Consider the following 27746-nt stretch of genomic DNA (forward strand, 5'->3'; position numbering starts at 1 on the left):
AGCGGAAGGCAATTTCTCTACACAATCAATCGGAAATGAAGAGAAAGCGGGCTGAAGTGTATGTGGGCAGGCCATATAGCAACAAGTTGCCGCTGGGGTCTGAATGTTCTAGAAAAACCGTGAACCGGAAAAGGCAGCGTAGAACGACCCAACACACAAGGTGGACATGAACTTGTTACGATCATCGGAAGATGGATGCAGGTTGCTTATAACTGGTCTCTATTGGAAACCGATGTCCAGCTTTGGATGTCTTACGGGTGAAATGATGATGATTAAAGAGAAAATAGTATATCAACATAAAAGTCGATTTATGGTTAGGTATAATATACACTTGAAGTGGCCGCCATCACATACTGTTTTAGATTATAGTATTTTAATAGTATTTAAAACAAATGGAGCGCAATTGTATATTAATAAATCACATTGTTTATAATTTACAATATAAATTAAATAAATATAGATTATATTAAGACAATTGTTTATGTCGCCTGTGTTAATGCTAGTCGGTTTACTGTACTTGTTAGTATATTTGAATATTGTTAAAACTTAGCGGGGCGACTATCAGTGTTGCCGTTTGTATTAAAAGGGCGATAAAATAAAAATGGTGTGAATATTAAAAATCTATTTTATTATCACAAGATATGATAAAGTTCATACACCGGTTATGTCTGAATAGGCGAATGGTGGCCGTTTAAAGTCCCAGGTATCGAATGCAATTAATTATAAACTAAATTTTGTATGTTTGTCTGTGGGGACGATAAACGGTCACTCCGCGCCTAGAGCTCCAACATTCTGTGTTCCTATGAAATAATTACAATCAAACATTGTGCACAAGTCCAACGCTTTCTATTTATTACTATAACTGATGTTTCTTGTACAGATGGAATTTGAAAATATCAAGTTTCATAAATTAAAAGTAATCTTTCAGTTTTACGTAATAAATAAGAAATATCAAACCAAAAGAAACCAGAGAGTTGAAGCCACAAAGGTAAGGACATCAATGTGATTATTTCTTTAGAATACATTAAACTTTAATTAAAATTGAACTCTATGTATAATAAAGTTGCTTACGACGTATTCATACCGCTTAGTAATAAACCACGCGTCTTATAACACTGATTCTGTGTTGCCATGTATGATTGGTAATTATACAAAAATAAGTGTTACCAAATCAATTATTTGACGAATCCGGTAGTTTCATAACGACAAATTTATTAGTACACGATTAAAAATTCTAAACATTTTTTATATCGACAATGACATATACACAGTATCTTATCTTTTCAAATTTGCCTTTATGATTTTACTAAAGATACACATGGCAACATTACTTGGGGATTTTCATTAAAAATGATATAAAATTGCATTATTCCTGTAAAGAAATCATTATATATTGTTATCAGTACTAAAGGACAGTCACAAATAATACAAACAGTGGACAGAATAGAGGTCTTGAGTATTGTCGGTTGAAACGTGAAATAGTATCTGTATTATAAAACGACTGTAGAAAAATTTGTAAGATCCGTCTATTCCGTCCACTTGTGTCAGTACAAAAAATTACTTAATTAGTAAACTGAATGACCCAGTTCCTGGCAACACTGGCGCCGGGCTTCCTTATGACCAGGACGTCGTTGCCGCGGTGCAGGGTCATCTGCAAGGCTGCGTTGCGTTCGCCTTGCACCAAGCGTGCTGTCTTCGGCGGAGTCTTAATACCGGCAATCACGATCCTCTCCACCCAGGCCCGCGTTGAGTACTGCGCACTCGGATCGACCAGCCTATACAAATTCAATGTATCTCTATATTCATGCAGGCACATACATGCACTTTTGTATTGTCAATTAACATTATAAATAGTAACTTAAAACTGACTTAGAATGCTAAACCGCTGAGATGAGCCGTCCAAAATCTCAATTAGTTTTTTAATAAATTTAATATTTTTTGATATCATTATATTATCATTCATGTATACAAGTCTACAAACCAAGTTACACATTTGGAACAACTAAAAACTCTTGAATTCTAAAGTAGGGTTTATTTAATTATGTACTTTTTAATTTTAGGAAGTTCTAAGATATTTTATGAAACTTTATTATAAATGCATACACTCAGAACCTTAAAGATCTTGTTTACTTTTTAAAGGCGACTCAGGCGCAACGAGTTTATTTTCATTTGTTGATTTTATCATATCCTGTCACTATTCTTTAAATTAGATTTTAAATTTTGGTGCACAAATAATGTTACTAAATTTAAAAAAGTCAACAAGATATGTTACGTTAATTTGTTTCTTCTATTAGAATGCAATAGGAAAATTACTTTTAGCTGTACAAAGTCTGCAAGGACAGATAATAAACAATAATTTATTTTAATATGTAGTCATCCGAATTTTGAAAACTGAAATTATTTATTAATGGTCCGCAAATGAACTATACATTCATCCTTTCAAAGCCTTTACACTTATTACCAATCATCCTGCATAACTAAAGACACCTAGTTAACAATTGAATTAAAATATACTCACGTGTAAGTAATCTGTGTGGGCTCGTAGACGATCTTGGCGTAGATGTACTTGTTGTTCATGTACTCGTAGGTCTCCCCGTCGTCGATGTATAGAGAACCACGCGCAGTGTTCTGTAAATTAGTTGTTTATATTCACTTTACTCATAATTATATTTACTATTATAATTATAGATGTGTAGTGACAGTGGGCGGTGCCCATCGTGCAGCTGCCAGTTTCGGCTTGGGCTTAAAAACACAGTATTTTTTTATAACAAAAAAAAATGTCATTGGCAATTTGTTAATTTTATTTATTTTAAGATAGGGTAGTTAAGCGTGACTTACGTTCGCGTCTAGCGCCACAACGAGAGTGAAGGGATCGTTGGCCATGAGCATGGAAGAACGACGCACGCGCTCGCGTCGTGGTACTATGCTACCACCGCGCTGGTACACCGGCACCTGCAAATAACGCAGTTTATAAATAAACATATTCGATTATGTAAGTTCATTGAAAAATTTCTGTTTCAAATCGATGCTGTTAACCTTGTATGGCTGTTCCAGCCAACTCAGAGTTCGCAGATCGGCTACTTAATTGATTCCATTAGCTACAATACATGGTGATACGGCGCGACTGACGAAACGTCACATAGGTAGTGTGGGACAGAGATAACGCTCTACGAAGCCGAAATTAACCGATTGTCTCTTTCCAAAAGTCGATGTGCAATATTTATCGCCGGGTACTGTAATACAATGTTGACCGCAATAACTATAAACTTAATATCATTTCGTAAGGTTAGATTGGTTAATAAATAAAAAAAATCTCTAACTCTTTTGTAATAAAAGTAATCAGATTTTTTAATAAAATTTAAAAACCTTTTTTTAAAAATTAAGTTGGTGTAAAAGGCATATTATTCAATAAACAATTATTTCAATGACAAGAATACTTGGCAATGAAGTGACTTGGCTAGTTTTAATTGAGGCTGTATCTGACGGAAAACACACATACATAAATAAATATTGTTAAACTTTTTTAAAAGATGTGTCGTTGAATTTCTTCCTGTTTCTTTTTCACAACTATAACACCTTGCAAAGCAGAGTAGTCAAAAATAAAATGGGTTTAAAAAAAGTCGTCGATCACTCGTGACTACTCATGTTAAAAGATCCAATTTTGAATAAAACAATTTTATTTTTGTCTTATTAATTATTATTACATCGAGTTGTTTTTTCTTGTATCTATACTGAGCACAGTATGTCTTACACGTTAGAGAGTTCCTGAGTGTAACATGTTACATTATACTTTTCGGGAATGTGTATAGGGTTCTTAATCATCATTATGATATGTAATCATACAAATTACAAGTATCAGAGTAAACTTTCAATTAAATTCATAAGATTAATTTGAAGCTAAATTAAAATATTTTGATTATATTAAGACGGAAATAAAACATTGTTAGTGTTTACCATACCTTGGCGATATTGACTTCCTGGCTGAAGTACCCGTTGGCTTTGTGCGCCTGGTAGGAATCCACGTCATACCACAGCGTGTTGGTGTCACGACCCGGGAGGTAGACATTCACACTCTTCACTCCCGCTTCCAACACGGGGCGGACCAGCAACTTATCTCCTGGATACAAGATCATACATATTTGTATTTGCTTCTCTAAGCTACTAAATTGCACAAACTATAAATAAAGTACATGTAGCATCTTTGACCTTATTTATTTAATAATGTTAGGGTTAATGGTGAAGGAACAGTTATTTACTACAATTATTGTTGCATTGATTAATAATTGCAATTTAATGTATAATTCTTTCATGTTTAATACATTTGCAACGTTCTCAAAACAAATGCACAAGAACAGCAATCTCTACCATCCCTCCAGGTGGCCTTAAATACCGCCAGATATTGGTCATCCTTTTAATGAATTTCTAAAAGAGTGCCATGTATTTTCCCGAATTACCTAGAGATATTACTTGTATTATTATTAATATACACATTAGAAAGGAAAACAGGTGTGTCTAAAAGTAAACACTACATGAAATAAAAAATTAAACAGTAAGTTATACTGTGATTACTTAAAAATCAAATGTTACTGAATCATCAAAATTTTCATTTCAGATTTTAGGACATACACAGCTGGACATGAGTGACCACCGATCCACATGTCATCATTAGGAACACACACTGGTCAAAGACCTTCATATTCAGACTTTGAAGTAAATTTCTTTTTCAATGCTTCACAATTTAAATACAATTGACATAACTAACCCAACAAATATTGATCATCGATAGTGTATGTTTCCTCTTCATTCGGATACTCCTGGAAGTAAGGTCTCGTCACTGGGGTGCCATCTAAAGTGTGCTCGTAGAATAGTGTATACCTGTGATAAAGTTGCACAAGTTAAATAAGAAGAATATAAAGCTTAGAAAATACTGACGAAATTAACTTCGAATTAGTATACAAATACTGAGAGAAGGAATGAATAAACCTCTTTACTGTTTTAGTCATAGATTGTCCACTGCTGTACACTACCACTGGCTTGCCCTACATATTTCCAATAGGACCAGTTGGTAGCATCCTGCATCGTAATAAATAACCCTATAGTAATATTTTTCACTTAAGGTTTCATCTTAGCCATGGGATTAATAATTTTTTTATTACATTTACCATGCTAGACCATCAGAATCCTTTATAATATTATTCTCGGGAATGTGTATAGAGTCCCTAAGAATATTCGTAGATAGTTGGTAAGTGTTATTACCAGAAGTCGAGCAGGGCGTATCTCCTGCGGACAGCGTCCCGCAGCAGCGCGGTGGTGGCGGGCTCGTACAGCCAGGGCTCGCGGCGCTTGGTCTCAATGTGCGAATGCGCGCGGAAGAACGCCTGATACGCACCCGCCTGTGGACAAACAGATTGATTGTTTGTTCAGTGTCTTATAATTTTTTTTAGACCATCTATACATCTTTTAGATAAAAACAAAGTCAGTGTGTTAATATTTAATGGAATCAGGCGTTACCTTGCGGAAGTCCATCCTAAGTAAGAAAAGGACCAATATTTAGCCACTTCCGCACATGCAGTGGTAGTCGTGCAACAAATACCAATATTGATGACTGTTTTTGGATTGGTCTTCGTGCGAGATAGAATAAGTATTAAAACTATATATTCATATATAAAAAATATCTTTAACAAACATCAGTCAGAATATTAGTTTAGCCCAGAGGTTCCCGGACCCCGGTGGACTGTATAAACAAATATACACACTATTCAATATTTTCCACATAGAGTAGCTGTTGCTGAGCTTCTTAAAATATTATCTGCCTATACAGGTAGGTGAAGTCAAGCCAACATTTTAGTTGTTTACTATTAGAAAGCTGACAGATATCAAGGATATCAAGGCTTACTAAATGTGGACCCTATTTTTGTGTAACACATACGTCGAGGCGTCGTTTTTGTGACGTAATATTTACAGGGAAGTGTCGAGGGGAGGAAGGGTTCAGAAAAGTGAAATTTCACGTAAAATATTACATTATTGGAATCGCCCAATCAACCAATAGTACTTCAAATATTAATCCCTAGCGCTGTCTCGCTCGCACAGTACCTACCACATGCAGACCTGTACGGGTTCACTCACTCACTAGTTGTACTATGCAAAATGTATAGATAAATAGCGGCAAAATAAAGAAGCCAAATGAAGCAAGAAAAGCGAAGAAAAAACAAGCGCAGGAACAAGCCAGAAGAGAATCAAGAAACAAATCGATTAACAACAATTGACTAGCAATATTAAATACAGTGTTTCTTAAATGTTTGGCCAACTTTTACTCAACGGCCTATCTCCTAGAATATAAACATCCCTACAGTCCTTACCTGATACCATCTAGTCATGAGCTCAGCCTCTGGATATTTGAAGAATCCTCCAACATCCGAGCCGCAGAAGCTGATACCAGCGGCCGCGAGGGAGAGGCACATGGGTACAGAGGCTTGCAAGAATCCCCATTCCGCTGCATTGTCCCCAGTCCACACCGCTGCATACCTGGTAATTGTGAAACATTTCTCTGATGTATACAAGATTGTTATAAATAAGCAAATAGGTCAACATACAGAGCCTTACTTTTGTACTCTTTTAAATGTCCTTCACATATCGACATTCTTTTTTTATTTTTTTAATCTAGCTGTAAGCTTTACAAATATAGTAAACAAAATAACTGTTTCACTATTGTGATGTACATTTACCATTATAAAAAGTGATTAGATTATTAATTATTACCACAGGTTATAAAAATATCTAATTAAAACTTTTATTGTCATTCTTTAGGAAAATAGTTTTATAAAGAAGGGAAGATATAATTAAAGGAAGTGAATGAATAAAGAAAGTAGAAGTCTGTCTGGCGTATATCCAACGAAGAATGAATTTAGGATGATTATAATTATTCATGTTATTTTTCACACAATTGATATGTTTGCTATTTGATATTATTTCTAATTATATATGGTTAATACATGCTTTTCAGATCTTTTTGATGTACACCATAATAGATAAAATATAATATATGTACACACCTTAAGTAGAGAATTATTGAATGCTTTCTTGTACAATGCTTCTGGTGTGCCTTTCCAAATAAATAAATAACCGTTCGGTTACACATTCTATTTCAGACTGTTATTTACAAACATTATGTTCAGACATACAGTGATAACAAAGTTAGAATTTATAACTTACTTGTCAAAAAAAAATTAAACTAATTTATAAAACTATTATTAAGTAATTGGCTTAAATTCCAAAGTAAATAAGTCAAAAATTAGCAACCAAAAATAAAATATCCTACAATATTCCCATAATTTATTATTAAATATTTATATTATTATTGAAGATCAATCAAGCAAAGTTTTAAAAGAATTTTCGATAAGCATTTTTGGCTTCTTTGGAAAGCCAGAGGCCGGAAATTGTAACTCTTCAAGTTCAAATCCTTAACCTTTATCAAAGACTTATTCAGCATTTGTCGCCTTTTATTCACAATACTACTACATATATGAAGCGAATATATATTATTAACATAGTGAAATATGTTAATAATAATAATCTCCTCAAGGAGGTCAGTGTTGGATGACCTTTATAAGGTCGTCAAAAAACACTGGACGCGAGTTACATCCAACCGGTTTTATTGGAAATCTAGACCTTACGATGAATTCTTTCAACCCACCTCTGTGTGCCGGCAAATGTGGAGCGGGTCAGTATGAACGGCCTGTACTTCTGGTCAACTCGCTCCTGTAAGCCTTGATGCGTCGCACGAATTTGCCACAGCCCATATTCATTGTGCACGTGCCTAATAAAAAAAAATAATAACACTGAATTGCTATATCCTTATAATCATACCCACATTACTGATTGCCACATTGAAAATTCCATACTCTTATATATACACTCTTGAGAATGAGTTTACCACCCGTTTGGATAGTAAAACAACAGAACAAGCGAAAGACATTCAACCGGACTATATGTTAGAATATAAAATTACATAATTAATATAAAAATAGCCCGAGATGAACACGTATTCCCCAAGGTATGCTGTGTTTTTTGAAATTGTTATGATGACAAAAGTTCTTTTTTTTATTAACTTATAGTTTGAGATGAAAATAAAAATTAAATTAACCTTTGAAAACTGGTCGTCATTTTTAGTTTTAATCCTCATAGATACCAAAAAGGTAAAAAAATATCCTTGTATAAAAAATTGATCAATGAATTTGTATGAAACATTATTAAAAAGATTTGCAAATACAGTGCATAGTAATGCAAATCTGTTTTTTAAAGACAGGTAATTAAAGCAGATTATGTAACCAAGACTTTTGATTGTTTTTTAACAGTGTAAAACAGGGGTAAGCAATCTTTTTAATCAACAGGCCAATTTTAATTTTATATTTTTCGGCGGGCTGCACTTAATGTAACACTTTTTAATAATTTACAAAACTTTATTTAAAAAAAAACAAATAAGGAAATTTCAAAATTTTTATGTAAACTAATAACAGACCAAATAAGAACCGAAAAATGAATATACCTGAAGATTTTAATGAGAAATTTGGATTTATTAATTGTTTCAATTTAGCATGTACCACCATTTTATCACAATTAATTTTAAAGCACTATATTGATGAGAGAAAGGCGAAAAATATGTGTAACTCTAGTAACTAGGCTCTTAGAAAATTTACCTGTGTTCCCAATAGGAGGCGATACCATCTTGACCATCTTGCGGGGATTTGTAGTGTCTGCAGTCCTTTGGCATTGTGATCTCTGGACCATTGAATACCTACGAAAATATGGTGATGAATTTGGTGAACACAAGCAGTGGTAGGAGACTGAGACTGCTGATAAGGAATTGCCACTGCTCAGTTTGCAGAGAATAGTCGGTAGCATTCTCTGCATACCATAATACAGCAATACGATCGCCAACCCACCTGCTAAGCGTGGCGATTATTATATATTAGATCTATGCCTATATGGGCGTAAATAGGCTAAAGCGACTGTACATACAATGTAATGAATATCTCATTAGACAAATTATGTCAAGTGTAAGCAAAAAGTGCATAAAATGTTGCGCAGAATTTTGTATTACAAAAATATATTTGAGATCCAACAATTCAGTATAAAAAAGTATACTTACGCTAGGTTCATTCATATCATTCCATATGTGCACATCTTTGCTGGTACCGGGGAAGTTTTCAAAGCGGTATCTCTCCGCATAGTACTTGGTGGCGGCAGGGTTGAAGAAGTCCAGATATGATGACGAGCCCGGCCAACACCATCCTTTAATGGAATATTAACATGCAAAACTTAAACTGCATTGCATTATTGACACTTACTATTGATTTAAATCTATTCGATTGTAGTTTATAATAGTATTTTTTTATGTATAAAGAGCTGTCTGACCACTTTGTGAACTTAATATACTTTCCCTCAACCCCCTTTGTGGGTAAAATTCCAAAAACTCTTTTCTTAGGCGGCCTTATGTTTGAAATACTTCCCATTTTATTAAACATGTATCCAAATCCAATCTTTACTCATATTTTAACAGACAACAGTCATGTCATCTCAAAACTTCTCATTGTCAACTATGCATTGCATGTACTAGTATTTAACACAAGCTAGGAGACACGTAAAGGATTAAGATCGACTGCCACTTGGCGTTACGAATGCCATTCTGTGATTGGTCAATTCATAAAAGGTAACCAACTTTCTAGAAATTTCTTCGCTCAATATAAAAGTGCTTAACATTTTGAAAACGACGTTCAAACAACAATAAGAGGAAGAACTTCTGCAAATATCTGTGAAAAGTAAATAATAAAAGAAATGGAAAAAGCACTGAAAGGGCTTTTTATACAACAGTATATAAAGTAGCACTGTCCTTTAAGTAATTACTGTAATAATGTAAAATACATAATGAAATTTCTTTTAACAAAATATGCAAGCAGAATAGTTTTTTTGATTATGCAAAGTACAGTTGTAGTTGTAGATATAGAATGGCCTATGTGAAGTCTTAAATCATGAACAATATTGCCGATGTAGTGGCTTGCACTTTGAATGCTCTGGAAAATTATAGTATTAAAATTATGAATAAATAAGTTTTGTTTTTTATTTTCTCCTTTTAATACGCTAATATTTTTCTTTTTTAATTAATTTAACCTGTGATGTAGTTAATATGAAGAGATTTTTGAGATTCTGATGATGATGATTTTTGATTTTCTTACATTATACTCTCCAATAAGTATAAATAGTCTAGTCGTTAAAATAATAAACAAATTACCTTCATAAACATTGCCATCTTTGTCTTTCACGTAAAGTCCCTGCTCCATGGCGTCTTCGTGGACGAAGTAGCCTGCCTCTCTCTTTATGTGCGGATCGATGATCACTACGAGACGTCTGCCTTTAGCAGTGAGGTTGGCCACCATCTCGCCTGGATGACGGAACTTCTCAGAGTCCCATGTGAAGTACCTTTGCGAGAGAAATTAAATGTATAATCTAACAACTATTAAACTTAACCCTTGTAAAAAGCATTGTAATAATGAATACTAACATACAGGGTGATTGGTTATAGATGTAAAAGTTTCAAAGAGGTGATTATACATCTCATTAATCAGCAAAACCTTTAAACCTTTTAACCTATATAAAGCGATCATTCTCATAAATTTTACATTGATTTACTTTTAATTTTGGACTGTGACAGGCTAATAACTTCTTAAAGTAAAGTTTGTATAGACCGATAGTAAACAAAAGCAAATTTTATCACAGTAATCCGAATTCAGAAAACATTTTTACTTCATATTATCATCGCTTATTTCTACAACCATTATTTTTGGATAGGGAGTACCATACATTAATCAAATTCTATGAAGTTCCACAAAGATAATTTCGATACTAATATTCCTTTATAAGATATTAAATGAGAACATCAATGTAAGTGTTCCCTATAATTACCCCCGTCGTCCAATAACAATATATATATATATATATATACATATAATTTGTGGTAACGATGTTATGTGGGACAGCGCTGATCATCATCGTGTAAGCCGTTAGGCACTCACAGCAAAGCATAGACCTCCCCCAAAGTTTGTCGCGATACCAGGCCTCGTTCTACCCGCGTCCAGCGACTTCCCTATGGCCGACCTTGAATTTGTCGTTGTTACAGCTAGCGGGGAGCCTACCGGCATCGCATCTACCAGCTAGTGGTGAATACTCGAGAACCTTTAGACCACTTTACCGACGACCGTCAGTTGAACGAACGGAGAAGTCTGAAGTGACAGTGGGGCACACCCACCCACTACCACTTTCCTTTGAATTACCACCGTTATCTAAATTCTTCTGCTCATCTCCTTATACAACAGTGCCCACAGATAGCACTAATAGTCAATTGCCTTGTTCAGTTGGATTGCTGACAATTCAACAAAAGCTATTAAAACCACGATAAATATAAAAACTCACTTCTTCCTGTCGGTGTACTCAATGTCCAGCCAAATGACGTCGGCGGGGATATCGTGGGCATCGAAGTTCTCGTCCACGCTGCGCACGTCCGCCTCGTCCACGTAGTTCCAGCGCGACTGATGGTAAGCCAGCGAGAATTTCTGGAAACAAATAATTTTGACACTTAGTACATAGAGATATGACCTAATTTTGTTTAGTTACAAGTTTTATCGGCATTATTTATACCGTATTGTTGTGGAATCTATTAGGTGTGAAAAGTGTAACTTTAAAATGTACAAAAAGTATTTCTTGAAAATTAAAAAAAAAAAAAACAGTTATATGTTTTCTGTGTAAGTAATAGTCATACATTTACACTACAATATACTAAAGGTCCGTTCACATAAAAATGCAGTGTGTTTACAATATTAATTACAATTTCTTTGTATGGTAAACAATCAAAACCTTTATAATTAGCCATTGTATTCAAAATTACACATTCAACTTATTAGCGACAATTGAATTTGTTTTAATAACCAAGAAATGTTTCTTATTATACATACATAAGCATTTCAGCCATATGTCTACTGAAACAGCCTGCATTCAGGTACTTTAAGATCGACTTTCTTAACGTCGTCTGTCCACCTTCCGTGGCCTCTTAATCAGAAACTTAAGGCTCCAGTGGTCAACTATCCTAGTCGCTATGTGGCCTGCCCATTACTATATACATAATGGTTACAACACCCTTTCAATGCGAAATCATTGATGATTTTGTACTGTCAACATAATAAACCAAGTATTTTGGGTACATGAAATGATGGCAACACTAACAGATAAGGTAATTTTATGGTATATAAATACTTACAGGCGGTAACGGAGCGACACCAGTCAGAGTGGTGTATTGCCTGAATACATCGGCCGGCCTGTTGCCCATCAGCACGAACAAGTCTACTACGCCGGATTCACTCATAAATCTGCCAAAGTAAAGGAACAAAAATATTTCATATAAATAATTGAAAGCTGGCTGAAGTTACTATTTGAAATAATCGATGGCGTTTATAGTCTGGTCCAAATATATTATCTGCGATTGACAGGTGACGTTTTTTACCTTAATCATGCCAATACCTAAATAGATACTTGTGACTGACAGTCTAGTGGGATTTCATTCTGGTTAAATAAATAAACTGAGGACTTCTACATTGAACACCTTCAGAGCTCAGCATTGAAGCTGTAAATATTACACCAGCAAACAGAATTTGTGTGTAGCAAAAAACAGGTCCAAATGATCATCATCGTCATTGTTTCAACTGAAAGATACCCAATGCATGACATAGGCCCCTTGAAGATCGCACCTATATATTCTGTGATAAAATACTTAGAACCAAGTAATCTTTTATGCTAAGCTCTGCAATTTTGTAAGGAACCCTTGGACACATCATATAAACAATATATTCCAAAAATCCCTATGAACGATAATTATATATTGAGGAGGTTTAGCGTATGTTCCCACTAAAACTAACCTGGCATCCACGCGTCTCTTGGGTCCGCCGGTCACCAAGTTGACCAGGGAAGAGACCACGGTGCCGTCAGCGTAGTTGACCACGTCCACCCAGGTTTCTGCAGAGTTGTGCCAGAACACACCGGTTGTACGTTTAGACCTGTAAATAAAGATATTATTATTGGCGTAACGTAGAGAGTGATGAAATTAATTCAATGATACTATAATGTGAAATGGTAGGTGTTTATTAGATATTGGATCATATGTGCTACCCATGGCGTCTGAGTTTGCTGGTTCTTCTCAGATCAGGGCGCATTTGGTAGCCTCGTAGCTTATAATGTAAATCAAATTGGTATCTCCTGGCATTCTCTTCAGGACACAAATGCTCACTGTAAATGTCGATAAACTATTTAGAAGCTGCTTGCAACCAGTTTCTTCCGGCAACTCTAACAAGGTCTCTCACTCTGTCCAGCTTGTAGGTAGACACCCTATGCTGGGTAAAAATTCAACTAATTTTCTTATAAAATTAAAAAAATAGTTGATAACTTATGCCAGTAAGCCTTTTGGGATTGTCTTATTCAAAAAAATCCCTTGGAAATATTAAATAATGAGTAAATGTAATTCTGTCACCTAATCTATACAAATAAATAAAATTGGAGTGCCTGGTAAATTGATTGTGCAATTGTCAAATTAATTAAATTGCGAATGTAATATTAAAACAACCACTTTTAACTACATGCATGTGAATATATATGTACATATACCAAATTTACATTTTCTTTTAAATTTCTCTGTATGTTTGTTGTGACAAATCTGACGTGGTTGAACCGATTTTGACGGGACTCACAGTGGTAGGCAGTGGCGTACCTAGAACTTTTGCCGCCCGGGGCGATCTCCAGTTTGCCGATCCTTCTATTATATGTCAATTAAATAGTGGTTTTTGATTTTAAAAAAAATTGATGTATCACTTCAAAGTAATCATATAAGCTTTTCAAAAGAAATGACATTTATAAACAGACATCAAAAAATTTTAGTTAGGAAAAATTGCCGAACAAAGTCGTAAAGATCCTTTTACAAATTCAACGAATTACAAAACAATAAAATAAAATTATTATCTTGTTCTTGAATTAGAATCCAAAATTTACACTAAAATACATTTATATACACCGAGGAATAATATTCGAAATCATAAAGTTAATTATAATTTATATAAATCAAATATTAAACTTATAATAATCATTTATTATTCAAGAAAGAAAAAAAATTTGAACTATAAGTAAATATAAAAAATGCCGCCCCAAGGTAAGTGCCGCCCGGTGCGGACCGCACCCACCGCCCCCCCCCCCAGGTACGCCACTGGTGGTAGGTAATTAATGTAATGGAAAGTAACACAGGCTACTTTTATTTTAGAAAATTTCTTGTAATATGCAAATACATAATAATAAAAACAAAAACGAAAAAACCCTAAATAATTTTTTTGTTAAATTCTAAGTGTTACGAGAAAGTTTGAACTAAATCTCTTCCTTTATAAAGTGAACACATGAGACCTTGGGCTATCACTCTAAACACGCTTAGTATTTCGATTCTGAAAAATACCATTGATTTTGACTAACCTTTTTTTTTTAAAGATTACACTACTGAAGACTACACTAGATGCAGGTGGTCATTCGTAAGTGCGCCGCTTTATTGAATTTCACTAAATTATTCTATTTATATGACAACTCACCCGTGGGCATAGAGCACTGGCACGGCACCGTAGATGGCCATCCTGCTGTCGAGTTCATATTCAAACACGTCCAAGTTGTACAGACGGTAGGGTTCCCCAGAGGTAGTGGTCCGTAGGGAGAACTTGTCCGTGTGTTCAGGGATACCTGCAGGTAACCACATGTATGTATAACCATAATTTGCTGTATTCTTAATAAACTTTTAAAGCTTATCTCTACATATTAAAAATGTTAGTGTATAGGGTAATTGTTTATAAATGAAAAAGATTTAGAAGAGTGAAGCAGTGGCGTAGCTAGGGGGTGGCGAGCGGGGCGGCCGCACCAGGCACCACAAGTAGGGGGGGCACCAAACTTGAAAATAATTTTTTTGAATTTTTTTTCGAATGGTGAATAATGAAATGTTAAAAGAAAAATGAAAACCATAAATTAAAGTAAATAACATAAAAAGAATATCGAATTTTACTATTTTTATGCAAAAAAAGTTGTTAAATAATATGAACATTAAAAAAAAAAAAAACGGTTACAAATTATAATATACACAGTGTTTAAGCCTTTTCATTCACAAAACACATAGTGTTTTTTAAAAGGGCCCTAAATGACAAAATAATAAATTATTACATTATTGTAAGATTAGTTAATGATAAATAGATTAAATAATCTTGCAATAATGTCAATAGAACATGAACTAGTCGACACTATTGATTTTGAAAATGTGATTAATGACTTTGCAGGCCAAAAAGCGAGAAATGTTCGTTTTTAAATTTTCCCAATAAATTTTATTAAGATCTAATGGTATTTTATATATTTTTATTATTACTTTGAACCAAAAAATATATATATTAACTACATTTTGTTCTGAATTTTGAAATTATTTAGACTCTCTGGGGGGGGGGGGGGGGGGGGCACCAAGCCCCAATCTGCCCCAGGCCCCAAATACCATAGCTACGCCACTGGAGTGAAGCCTTTTAAACTACTTCAATCAACCTTTAATTTTACACTAATTATAAATTAATAATTTTTTGCCACTGTAATGCGATAGGCCATTAACTTCTGGCAATACTGCAGTAAGTTTACATGGACAGATAATAAATAATAACAAATTTATAAATAGTATATAATAATACGAATTTTTCTTTTTGTATTATCGATAAGATATTTATTATTCCTGAAACCTTAATAATCGAATCGGGTGTATAGTACCCGACAATAAATATTACACATCGACCTTTGGAAAGAGCTCATCGGCTAATTTTGGCTTCGTAGAGCACTATCTCTGCCCCACACTACCTATGTGACGTTTTGTCAGTCGTTGTATTTCGTACGACAGAGATAACGCTCTACGAAGCCGAAATTGACCGATTGTCTGTTTCAAAACGTCGATGTGCAATATTTATCGCCGGGTACTGTACCATATATTAATTAACAGTAAATGAGAAATACATTCAATCACTTTTACACCTACGATCAATCACCATATACATGAAATTGTTTAACTCTAAAACCATTTTAACGATTATTATGAAAATTGGTAAATACATTCACAGAGCTAGCCAAATTGCGCTGCGATCTATTAATTTGTATATATAATATATACGAAAGAGCCTTTTATTTATAATTATTTATTTTCTTATTTAATATTCTAGTTTTCTTTTTTATTTTTTGACTTAATGCATCTATCATTTAAATTAAAAGATAATTCATATATTCCAAAGAATTTGTTTCTTTATTTTATTAACAGTTCAAATAAAAGGATATTAATGTTTCGCGTAAATTTAATCGTATTATGGATCTCAAAAAAATCTAGTTACGTATTACGTATGCCTCAAACATTGTTTAATCTGCGTACTAGGTCGGTTAACCACGAGGAACGTGTCGCGTGCGGCTTTCAGACTCGTTGTCTGCGATTTCTTCATAATATTTATTAATGGTAGCAAATATCGATTATAAACTTGTATCGTGTAAAATTAAATTTTTGTGAACTGGACTCTCCCTACTATCCACATGGTATTTGCAGATTCCGCAGGTTCGAGGGGGCAGAGCGCTATTAAGATAGCAAAGTATGAGAACTCTCGAGGGAGGCCTTCAAGTTCTCCTATTGGGAAGCCATCTAATTCTAAGATGACACCAGCAGATGCTCCTTAAAGTGACTATGCTCATAGGTCTCTACGACTCGACTTGGGCTGCTTTGCCTGCCCAGGAGTTTCAAAGACAATTTCACCTTACTATTTTATCACAGTAGTATAGTGTCACTTTCAGCCTCAGCGTGCGATATAATGTATATGCTTAAACAATAACGTTTAGGATAGACAAACAAAATGTACTAATAAGTATATTTATATAAAAATGAGAGCAGAAGATGAGGCGTGAAACAAGAGAAAACTCTTGCACAGTTCTTATCGTGTTAGTTTGTATTTGCGCAGTTAATAATTTAGATATATAAGTGTTATCATATTTAAATAGAAAATATCTTATACAACATTAATCAAAACAACACTAATATAAGTGGCACTTATTTACATAAACTAACATAATTATCGATTACTATACATTAGTGCGACAACGCAATAGATAACGAGTATTATTCAATAAATTAATATTAAAATTACAGAAATCCTTGACAATGACGTTCGATTGTTTTACTTTCATTGAAGCTATATCGTACTTTTTTAAAAAGTATGTTATTGTGCAAGAAAAAAAAGAAAAAAGTTGACAATCAGTAGTAGCTCTGTAAAAAGTTCCAATTTTGAATAAATGATTTTTATATTTATGTTTAAACGCGTACTAAAACCGCCAGAAACCATTGCTTAACTCAATAGCGGGGTAGGTTAGGGTAGGTATTTTTCTAATGAATCTCATATAAAACACGAAAAAAATGGGTTTTCTATTAAGTTAAAATATGGTTAGTTAGGGAGAGGGGTCTGGTCGGTGAAGATCTCCCTTGAACCTACTGAGGGGGCCGCCACCCTAAGTACTTTTGCCCAGCATTTAACTTTATGGTTCCAACACCCCTCTAATGCATGTAACGTTGTATAAACTCACCATAGATTTGATCAGCGTCCGGAAACGAGACGTCAAGGGAGACAGCCTCATTGCCGCGTGGTTTGCTGTCGTGGTGCGACTTGAAGTTCTCGCCCCAGGCGCTTTCATCCTCCTGAAAGAAAAATTAAAAAAAAATTACCAAAACGGTTATAGAAAACAGTACTTATATATAAATTTGGTAATATGTTAGTGGGACCAGTGTCACCTACATCTGAGTATAGATGGCATTATAAACACATTCTTCTGTGTTAAAAAAAGCTGGAAGAATGTAGAAATAAAAAAAAACTTTTCCCTGCGATACTATTAAAGTTGCAAAGGAAATGGCGGAGAAAAAAATATCCTTAACATTTTTTCTGTCGATTGTACCAACAATGGGAGGAAAATAGCGAGGACTAAATCCAACACAATTTTATTCTTACGTATAGTATATAGTAATGCATCTGAACATCTGATAACATCAAAATCAAGTCATCTATAAATAAAATTGGAGTGTCTGTTTGTAATATTAAAATAATCGCTTTTTACTAGATGCATATAAAAAAATTATAAGCTATATATACCAGAATTATATATTTTTTTAAATTTTTGTCTGTCTGTCTGTTCTTTGAAATGGCTGAACCGATTTTGATGTAATAAGGAATAACTTAGGCTACTTTAATTTTAGAAAATTTCTTACATGAAAAAGAAATAAACTAATTCTCGCTGACAAAGTCACGGGCAAAGCTAATCTTTTTACGTAAATTCAAGCATAAAAAGTATCTAAACTTTAGATGCTTTAGACTCTAGAGAATCTAAATGCGTGCAATTCTAAAATAAACTCGGCACAAGTTTAACCTTCGCTTTGATATAAAAATTATTGACATGTTACATAGGAGGATAATAGAATTTTAAGGAACATGGTACAAAAAGGTTGGAAAACACTGTCATAGACAATCCTACAAACCTGGGGAAAAAAACCCCACCCTTCCTTATGCCCGAGTATTAAATTTGCACATTTTTGATCGCAGTAGTACATTGGTTACATTACATGCTATGGAAAAATGTTCTTTTCAATATCTAAAAGACATAGATAGTAGTTCGTTGGTGGAGTTTTGTTAAAGCCAATCTTAATGCTACTTGTGGCGGGCATATCGCGCGCCACTCAAACACCAAGCTGGTAAGAGTACGTGACCGTCAATCGCATGGCGGCGGCGGCAGTGAAACAGATACATGACAGATGGCGCCACAGTAGACGCAACGAAAATCTGCATCGCGCTGTTGAGAGTCTCCGCGCTCATTATAAGGGCTAGCGGAGGTGCGGTCAACGGAGGAAGAAGCAACTGAAGATCAAGAAGCAACCGACGAACAAGAAGAGAGCGACGAACTACCGAAGCACAAGAAGCTACCGTACTACGACTACTCCTACACTGCAAATTCATAAAAATATTCAAGTCTGAACCTTATAGTAACAGAGATACAGTGAAGAGTTCAGTACGTTTCAATTAGATTCGTTATAGATGTAAAAGTTCTAAAGAGATCAATGTATATACTAATTTATTATCAATTTATTTGGTTTAAATTCGAATGACTAAATATTGAAATTAATTATTGTATACTATCTCTCCTGGGAACTTTGTACTAACAGAACTTATTCGCCTGGTATATCGACATATCTTACAGAACGATTGATTTTTACCGCACGTCATTTAAAAAAATTGTATACTAGATGGCAAAAGGTTGTTGAGAACACAGGTGAATATGTTGATTAAAAATAAAAACTTGTTAAAAATATAGTCGTGTGAATTTAACTTGAGAAAGCGACATTACTTTCCAGTCCCCCTAATACATATTAAAATGAATAATTATGTACTATCAACCCTAGTAGATTCACTTGTTTAAAACTTTTACACCTAAATCCTACCACCCAGTCGAACCCGTAACCTCAAATAGAATTTCTATATCGTAAACTTTTTATCACTGTTATAATATAAACTAATTTCCAGTACTTTAATGTATCAATACTCAAGATTTTAATTATGAAATAAATACAAGCTCCTGTGATAACAAAAGTCCTTGTTAATTAATTACGAATATCCTTTGTTTACAACCTCTCAATAGTCATTTAGAACTTAATTGACAATAACAAACCGTTTTTCCTTCCTATTTAGTAATACTTAGTTTTTTACAGAATTATTAGAAAATTTGATTGATAACGATGAAAATAACGCACAAGGGAAATTTGAGAACACTACTATTTGATGTTTGTCTATCTCCCGAAGTATGATGTATGATTGACATGACGCACAAGAGATATATGAGATTTGTCGACTTGAAGTTTATATACCACCCCCGTTCTGCCGCTCACAATCAGAAAGTGACTAGCACTTGCACGCACATTATTGTCATAAGTTGAAGTAAGTGAGCGATGGAATGAAAAACGGTGCGACTGAACTGACACACACGAGATATTTCGGACCTGACGACTTGAAGTTTAGATACCTCCGCCGTCCTGCCGCTCATAAACGTCAGGAAATGACTAGCAGTTGCACGCACACTACTGTCATAATCTGAGGAAAGTGAGCAATGGAATGAAAGACGGTGCGATTGACCTGACGCACACGAGATATTTGGGACCTGACGACTTGAAGTTTAGATGCCTCCGCCGTCCTGCCGCTCACGATCGTCAGAAAGTGACTAGCACTTGCACGTACGCTATTGTCATAATCTGAAATGAACGATAGAATGAAAGACGGTGCGTTTGACCTGACGCACACGAGATATTTGGGACGTGACGACTTGAAGTTTAGATACCTCCGCCGTCCTTCCGCTCACAAACGTCAAAAAGTGACTAGCACTTGCACGCACACTATTGTCATAATTTGAAGTGAACGATGGAATGAAAGACGGTGCGTTTGATCTGACGCACACGAGATATTTGGGACGTGACGACTTGAAGTTTAGATACCTCCGCCGTCCTGTCGTTCACAAAGCTCACAAACTTCAGGAAGTGACTAGCACTTGCACGCACACTATAGCCACTGTCTGGAGTAAGTGAAAGATGGAATGAGAGACGGTGCGATTAACATAACGCACACGTGATATTTGGTACACGACGTTTGTCTACCTGTACGTAATGCTCATATACTTCGTGAGATGATTTACAGCGAAGTGAAAAACAGTGGCATGGTTTACAATGTACTGTTTTAATTATCATCAGTTCAGCTTCAGGACGCCCACTGCTGGATATAGGCCTCCTTCATAGATTTCTAATAAGACTATTTAAAAGCGTCTTGCATCCATCGGCTTTCGACCACCTTAACCTAAATATTGCTACCTCTTCCAGCGACCTTAACTATGTCGTTGGTCCACCTCGTGCCGGACCTACCTTCGCCTATTCATGATCACCACCCGAGAATCTTTAAACGCTAACGGCCATCGGTTGCACGAGCGATATTCTCCGCCCACTGCCACTTCAGACAAGTAATTCTTCGAGCGTCGGATATCCTGGTTCTTCTGCGGATCTTTTGTTTCTGATTCGATCTCGCAGGAAAACTATGAGCATAGCCCTCTGCATTGCTCTCTGGGTGACCTCGAACATTCTTATGGAGCCTGTTCTAAGTGACCACGTCTCGAGTACGTATATCGTCACTTGTCCGGTTCTTTAGTGCAGTATCTATCAACCACTTTAAATAAATTTTAAAGTTTTCTTCTTTTTTGTGTTGCGGTAAGTCATTTTCATAGCTACTACACCTTTTTTAAGAATTTCTTTTATGGTGCTCTTATACACAGCAGAAAAACGGTTTTAAATGTAATTAACCCTTTCGCTGCAGAGCGCCTAAAAATGAATTATTCTCTCAGTCATTTATCCCTGATAGGGACAAAATTGCTGAATAATTATATCCGTACAGACGTATCTGTTTTACATGTCGATCCGAGAATTCGCGTTGCATATAAGCTATTACTGTGCTATTGTTTTACAAAGACTCGCTTAACATCAGGCTCTACTGAGCCATCTGGTTCAAATAAACAAACTTGAAAATATTATTATTAAACCATCCCGTTTCAAGAGAAGCATTGACCTCAATGTCTCAACAATTAATTTACAATTAAACGTAAGAGTCATTAGTAATACATTAATTTAACTCGGTATATTAATTATATAATCCCACGTAGTTACAAATAAATCATAATAAATAATATTTTTTTCCTATGTGAAATTCAAAATTCAAAAAATCTATTTTAATTTATTCAAGTAGGCATTTACAGTATCCGGCGATAATTATTGCACATCGACCTTTGGAAAGAGCCAGTCGGCTAATTTCGATTTCGTAGAGCACTATCTCTGTCCCACACTACTACCTATGTGCAATTTTTATCGCCGGGTACACATGTGCTTTTGAATCGTCGATTATTTTAATATAATAATTAGTAAGTTCTCCACCGGCACGGAACAATAATTTATTCTTGCTGATGCTCTTTTAAATGAAAGTCAACAATTTTTCATGTGTAAGTTATAATAACAATTATGTAAATGAGTCAACAAACCAAGTTTTAGATCAACCAACATTTAGATCAACTACAAACTCTTGAATAATTTAATAACTCATGAATAAAATATAATAACTCTTGAATAAAATAATAAAAATAATTTAATAATAAATTTTAAATTAAAGATTTAAAACTAAGTAATGGAGTGGCTAATACATCTCGTGAGACTTTACTATATATGCATACACTCACACCCGTCCAAACAAATATATACCAAGATAATATTGGTAAATGTTAAAAAGCAGTTACCTGCTTTACGATATTAATCTTCAACTTCTAGTAATTAACATTTCTATCCTTAATTTATGCACTAATTGAATTAAAAGAGGCGGTTTGTTAGGCATAGACCAAACACAATTAAGGTGTAGTTCATGCTCAAATAAAGCACTGTGCCTAAATATAAACAATCTTTTGAGACAACATATATATAGCTTGTGCTTTGTTATATAGAACATCATGGTTTTATTAACCAATATTAACGTTAATAAAAGACTTGTCATAGTGTAGCATAAAATTAATAACTCTTTGTGGAGAACTTTTTATAGTATATCACTACAGATTGTTTTGTTCACGTTAACTGCCCATTTTTTATACTGCTACCTTTTCCATACTATGGTTGTCAGTAAGAGATTGCATTGTGTGATAAGACCGCCCATTGTACTTTTTTTGCTTATTATTAGCGTACAATAAAGAATATTAAAAAATAACTTAAAAAAATACACTTTCATATAGTGTATCTAAATTATCTTTTAATAAATTTAAGAATTAAATTAAAACCTTTGGAATTAATTTCTTTTTTACTGTATTTGGGACTGTAAAAGTGACCATAAAAAACACCCATCTGGGATTATTATAGACTTTCAGGCCAGGAAATGTTCGGAACCCTCGTAACTTTAAATTGAAGGATATCTTTATAGGGGAATTCAAAACTGATTCTAGTTTCTATAAAATTAGTCTCTGCTTGTATTCTTAACGTATACAAGTGGTCACTGTAAATGATCATACGTAAGTAATATTAAGAAATAAAGTGCTACCCAAACCGCTGTACCGCGCCTTAGAAAAGCGCAGCAGGGGAGGGGAATATTGTAAGTCCCGCCGCCGCGAGTGTTTACGACGGATTGGCAGTTTCAGTAGACTACAGGTAATTATAAAAGCTACGCAAAGGCGTAACTTTAAAAGTAAAGTTTCTAATACGCATAGTGTGCCATTGTCACACACATTATTATCAGTCACGTAGCCAGATAAACTTAAAGATCATTGACACTGAAATATGACTGTTTATGTGTCAATCGGTCAGAAAAGATAATGTCATATTGAAGGTTGCACCAATACCTCGCAATTTATTTTTTCAAATTGTTTTTTATAGTAGATTGTAGTTTGTAAACAGAGTATACAGGAAATCAATAAGGCAATTGATTATTTATTTTTAGATTTTTATTGCCTATAACTGGAGCCATATCTATGGTTTGTTTTGCCTACAACACCTTTAAGGTTCATCACATATCTGCGACAGGAATTCATTGATAAGCTCACAGTCGCTCAACAAACCTTGGGAAGGTCTATGCTCAGTATATCTTTACAAAATCTAATCAGCAATAAGGATTTTCTTAAATTAACAAAAATAACTGAACATCGCAGATTGACAAAATAAAGTGGTAGTGAGCAGACTACATAGCATACAGAACAGATTGCTGCTGGGGACTTAGGGTTCTAGATTGGAGACCTTGGACTGGCAAGTGCATCATAGAATGTCCCACAAGGTGGAAAGACAAGCTTTAGATAGTTGGAAGACACTGGATGTAGCCCATTTCCAGCCGGCCTTATTGGAAACCTATGAGGAGCCTATGTCCATGTAATTTTTATGCAATTATAATCTTTTAGATATCGCTTTTTGTTCTGCTAATTTAACACATACAAAGAACTTCCTCCTTGTCATATTGGAAATCTATATGACAAGGGGAGGCTTATGTCCAATGATGGATGTCTTACACTTGCCATGATATAGATCTACTACCAGAGTGCTGTATCTGTATTGTGTTCCAGTTTAATTAAGCCATAGCTAGTGAAGTTATTAGACAAATAAAGAGATTGACATACCAATTTGAGTACACCAATACCTCACTTTGCGTCGTGGTTACGTTCCAAAAAAACACGACGCAAATTGAAACGCCGCAAAGTGAATTAAGATTTTCTATAGCAAACCATGTAAAGATCGAAGATAGGTTCCAGGGTCACGAAAATACTACTTTTTAAAAAGAAAATTGAACAAAGAAAACATTAAAAAAATAATATAACTGCCAATAAATAAATTGGAATAATATTTACTTTTTTTGTAACCGGAAACAACATGTAAGAAACATATAAATTTGTTATTCTTTTTTAAAAAAGCACAACACACTACGTAATTGAAACTGAACTCTCAAATTATCAAAACAAAGTGAAAATAAAACTATATTAAAATTGCGTTGATTTTTAGTTGGAAAGGGAATCCCAGAGTTTTGATGGCATGGCGCAATTAGAAACAAGTGTTGCCATCTTTTAGAAAAAAAGAAAACTTAAAAAAAAATTAAAGACTCGAACCCAAAACAACGCAACCTCGAAAATCTTACGACGCACAGTGAAAATTAATACTAATAAAGCAGCGACTCAACTTCGAAAAAAACGCAAAACGAAACGACGCAAAGCGAGGTATTGGTGTATAGCCTTTGTTTTCGGAATGCTAATGCCGTTAGGTTACCTACATTAATTCAACAAAGGTTACAAACATCAATTCAATTCATTGCTATACATAAATTAATGGCAGAGTCAAACTAAAGTTGCAAATTACAATATGACTAAGCTATGGTTGGACTAAACTGCAGCAAAACAGCTTTTTTATTAAGTCGAAAATTATAATATGACCAAGCTATATGTGAATAAAACAAGGGTGAATCTAAAAAATTATAGGTATAAGCTGTAGACAAATTAAGCTATATCCAGACTAGGCTATAATCTGACTAAGCTAGCGTGAGAATAAAATTATGGACTGTAAGCATAGTCAAATAATGCTGTAGTTGGAATAGTCCAAAAAATACTTACACTAAGCATAGCTATACCATCATGCTAAATGACTTCTATTACACTGATAAATGGCATGCATGAATAATTTAGACAATACAATTAAGAAAGGAAAAAAAACTGTAAATAAGATAGTATAAAGTCTCTACTGTTTTAGGGTAGATATGTATGGCATCTTATAAAAAAAAAAACTTAGACTTAGCTTTGGTCAGAATAAAGTCTGACTTAGCTATAAATGGGGAGAGACCTATATCATTGTGACTACCGAACAAAACATTCCGAAGTTAATGTAAAAATATAATAAAAATTGAGTGAATAAAAATTATTTTTTCATTATTTTTTAATATTTACAGGCCCTTAGGCCAATCTTTTATTTTTATAACTTTTAAGTTTAGGTTGGGGTTTTAAACTTTGTTTGGCCATGTCAACCCCACTGTTACTATCATAAATATTAGCCGTTACAACATTAAAAAATCATTATGAAGGCAAGATGCCATTCCAAAATATTTGTTTAGCAGCTTCTAGATCATGCACACAATAGAGAGTGACTGAGGAAAAGGGGTTCCCAAAAAAGGCCCTCAGCTTAAAGTGTTGATATATTTTTACCATTCTAGTATAAGGACACAAAGTGGATTAAGTTTTAACACTTTCTGCAGTTATTGTCAATTTATTCAGGTATCATCATCATCATTTCAGCTGTTAAACACTCACTGCAAGGAATAGGCCTCCCTGAACCTCTCCCACAATGACTTATTTTATCTGTGCACACCTAGCAACTTATTCAGATATGATAAACTTAATCAATATCTATTACTTACCACTTCCAGAGCACTCTCAGCATTTCCCAACTCTTCATCATCTACTTTTTCTCTTTTGACTCTTAATGGTTCAACCAACAGTTGTGAGTTCTCGTTTATCACCACTGCAACATCTCCATTCTGGTCAAGGAACTCAAACTTGAGCGGTTCCACAGTGACCACAACTTTGTGACCTTGAGTATTGGATAGTGTCAATTTGCCATCCTCATTGGATATTAATTTTAATCTGTAACACATTCAGGAGTAAATAACAAGTTTTTCATTAAATTTATTATCACAAAGTCTATCATTATGTTATATAGAGCTACCATTGTAAAGTTGCTTCAAACAAAAGCAAGATATTTAGCAAAATTTAAAAGTGTTATTTTTATATGTCACAAATACTAAGATGATGGAGCATTGTCCTATAAAGACTACTAATCTGAACAAAGCTCTTCTTTGCCATAAGTCTTACTCTTCTGACCAATGTCTCAAATCCAATGCCAGGAATTCTTAAACCAGTGTTTTAACTTTTTTTTGATGTGACTAACACAAGTTTCTTCCATCTTTACAATATAGATATTCACAACAACAGTAGCACTCTTCTCACAACTAGTTGGATTTTAGAAATAAAATATTTAAAGTATTATTTTAAATATTTCTATATTTTCCTTAATTTTAATTTCTTTTAATTTCTACATTTTCCTTAAAAATAATAAAATTTCTCTGATAGAAACTCACCCGTCACCCTTGGGTTCTCCATTCAATGCAAGCTGAGTTCTATACCTAGGATAAAGCGGTTCAGCTTCATCCAGTTCAATCCTGAATGTGCCATCAACTAAAGCAGAGAGCCTTAAGGCATAGTGCCACTGAAATAAATATAACTAAATTGAAGATTACCTTCATTAACAAATTTATGTAAAACTTGAAAACTAGCCCAAGACTAATTGGAATATAGAAAATCAAATTATAATGTACATTTATAGAGATGATCCATTAAATCACTCAAAATAGAAAAATATAACTATATTAAACTATTGTCATAGACAAAATAAATAGAACAAAAATATTCATAAAAATAAGTCTTATCAGAATATACAAATGGAATAGTACAATTATGTAAATAACTAGTAAAATAATTCATACCAAAGTTATTTTCTTCTCGGCCTCTGTCTTGACAGTGGTAACCTCTGCCGATAAGACATTTCCGTGGACTATGACAGTGTCCAAATTAAGCGTGTATTGTGATTTTTCTGGCTTAAATGGCCTAAGTCGCTTACAAAATCCAGATTGTTCACATGTTTTGAAATTGTTCCTATCTACTCCCAAAACACCGACGGCCAATAGGAAGATTATGGGAAGACTTAGCGTCTTCATTCTGTAAAATACCTCAGAAATGTACTATGTCATACACAAAGACCGGTTAACAATGACAGTTATATACATGAGTCTCTTATAAAATACCTGATAATGGAAACACTTAAGCGTTTAAAATTACTACTTATTAGAGATTAATTAAATTATCTAAACATTTCAATAACTATGAATTAAAATCTCTACTTAGAGACAATTAAATAGATAAAACACACGCTTACGTTACGTGGAGAAATCTAGTTAGGCGATTTTGACAAAAAAGCATGTGTTGCTAGTAATAAAGTTAAA

The 27746-nt window shown here is 34.2% G+C and overlaps 1 protein-coding gene across 1 annotated transcript; it reads right to left on the minus strand.

Moving 5' to 3' along the window:
• Nucleotides 1–607: 607 nt before the first annotated feature.
• On the minus strand, nt 608–27697 carry GCS2alpha (glucosidase 2 subunit alpha). Its single transcript, XM_068768203.1, has 20 exons — nt 27549–27697; nt 27231–27462; nt 26826–26953; nt 26106–26331; nt 17704–17815; nt 14667–14811; nt 12963–13100; nt 12308–12416; nt 11467–11606; nt 10289–10476; nt 9149–9291; nt 8697–8794; nt 7694–7816; nt 6360–6525; nt 5257–5393; nt 4763–4875; nt 3960–4117; nt 2839–2952; nt 2519–2628; nt 608–1775 (listed from the first exon to the last, which is right to left on the minus strand). Exons 2-20 carry the CDS (start codon nt 27459–27461, stop codon nt 1562–1564), a joined length of 2793 nt encoding a protein of 930 aa, XP_068624304.1. The 5' UTR covers nt 27462; nt 27549–27697; the 3' UTR covers nt 608–1561.
• Nucleotides 27698–27746: the final 49 nt, after the last annotated feature.

Source organism: Battus philenor, unplaced genomic scaffold (assembly GCF_028537555.1).
Source record: "Battus philenor isolate CCGP_79_NKW_IND1 unplaced genomic scaffold, ilBatPhil1.0.hap1 SCAF_25, whole genome shotgun sequence".
NCBI classification, from domain to species: Eukaryota; Metazoa; Arthropoda; class Insecta; order Lepidoptera; family Papilionidae; genus Battus; species Battus philenor.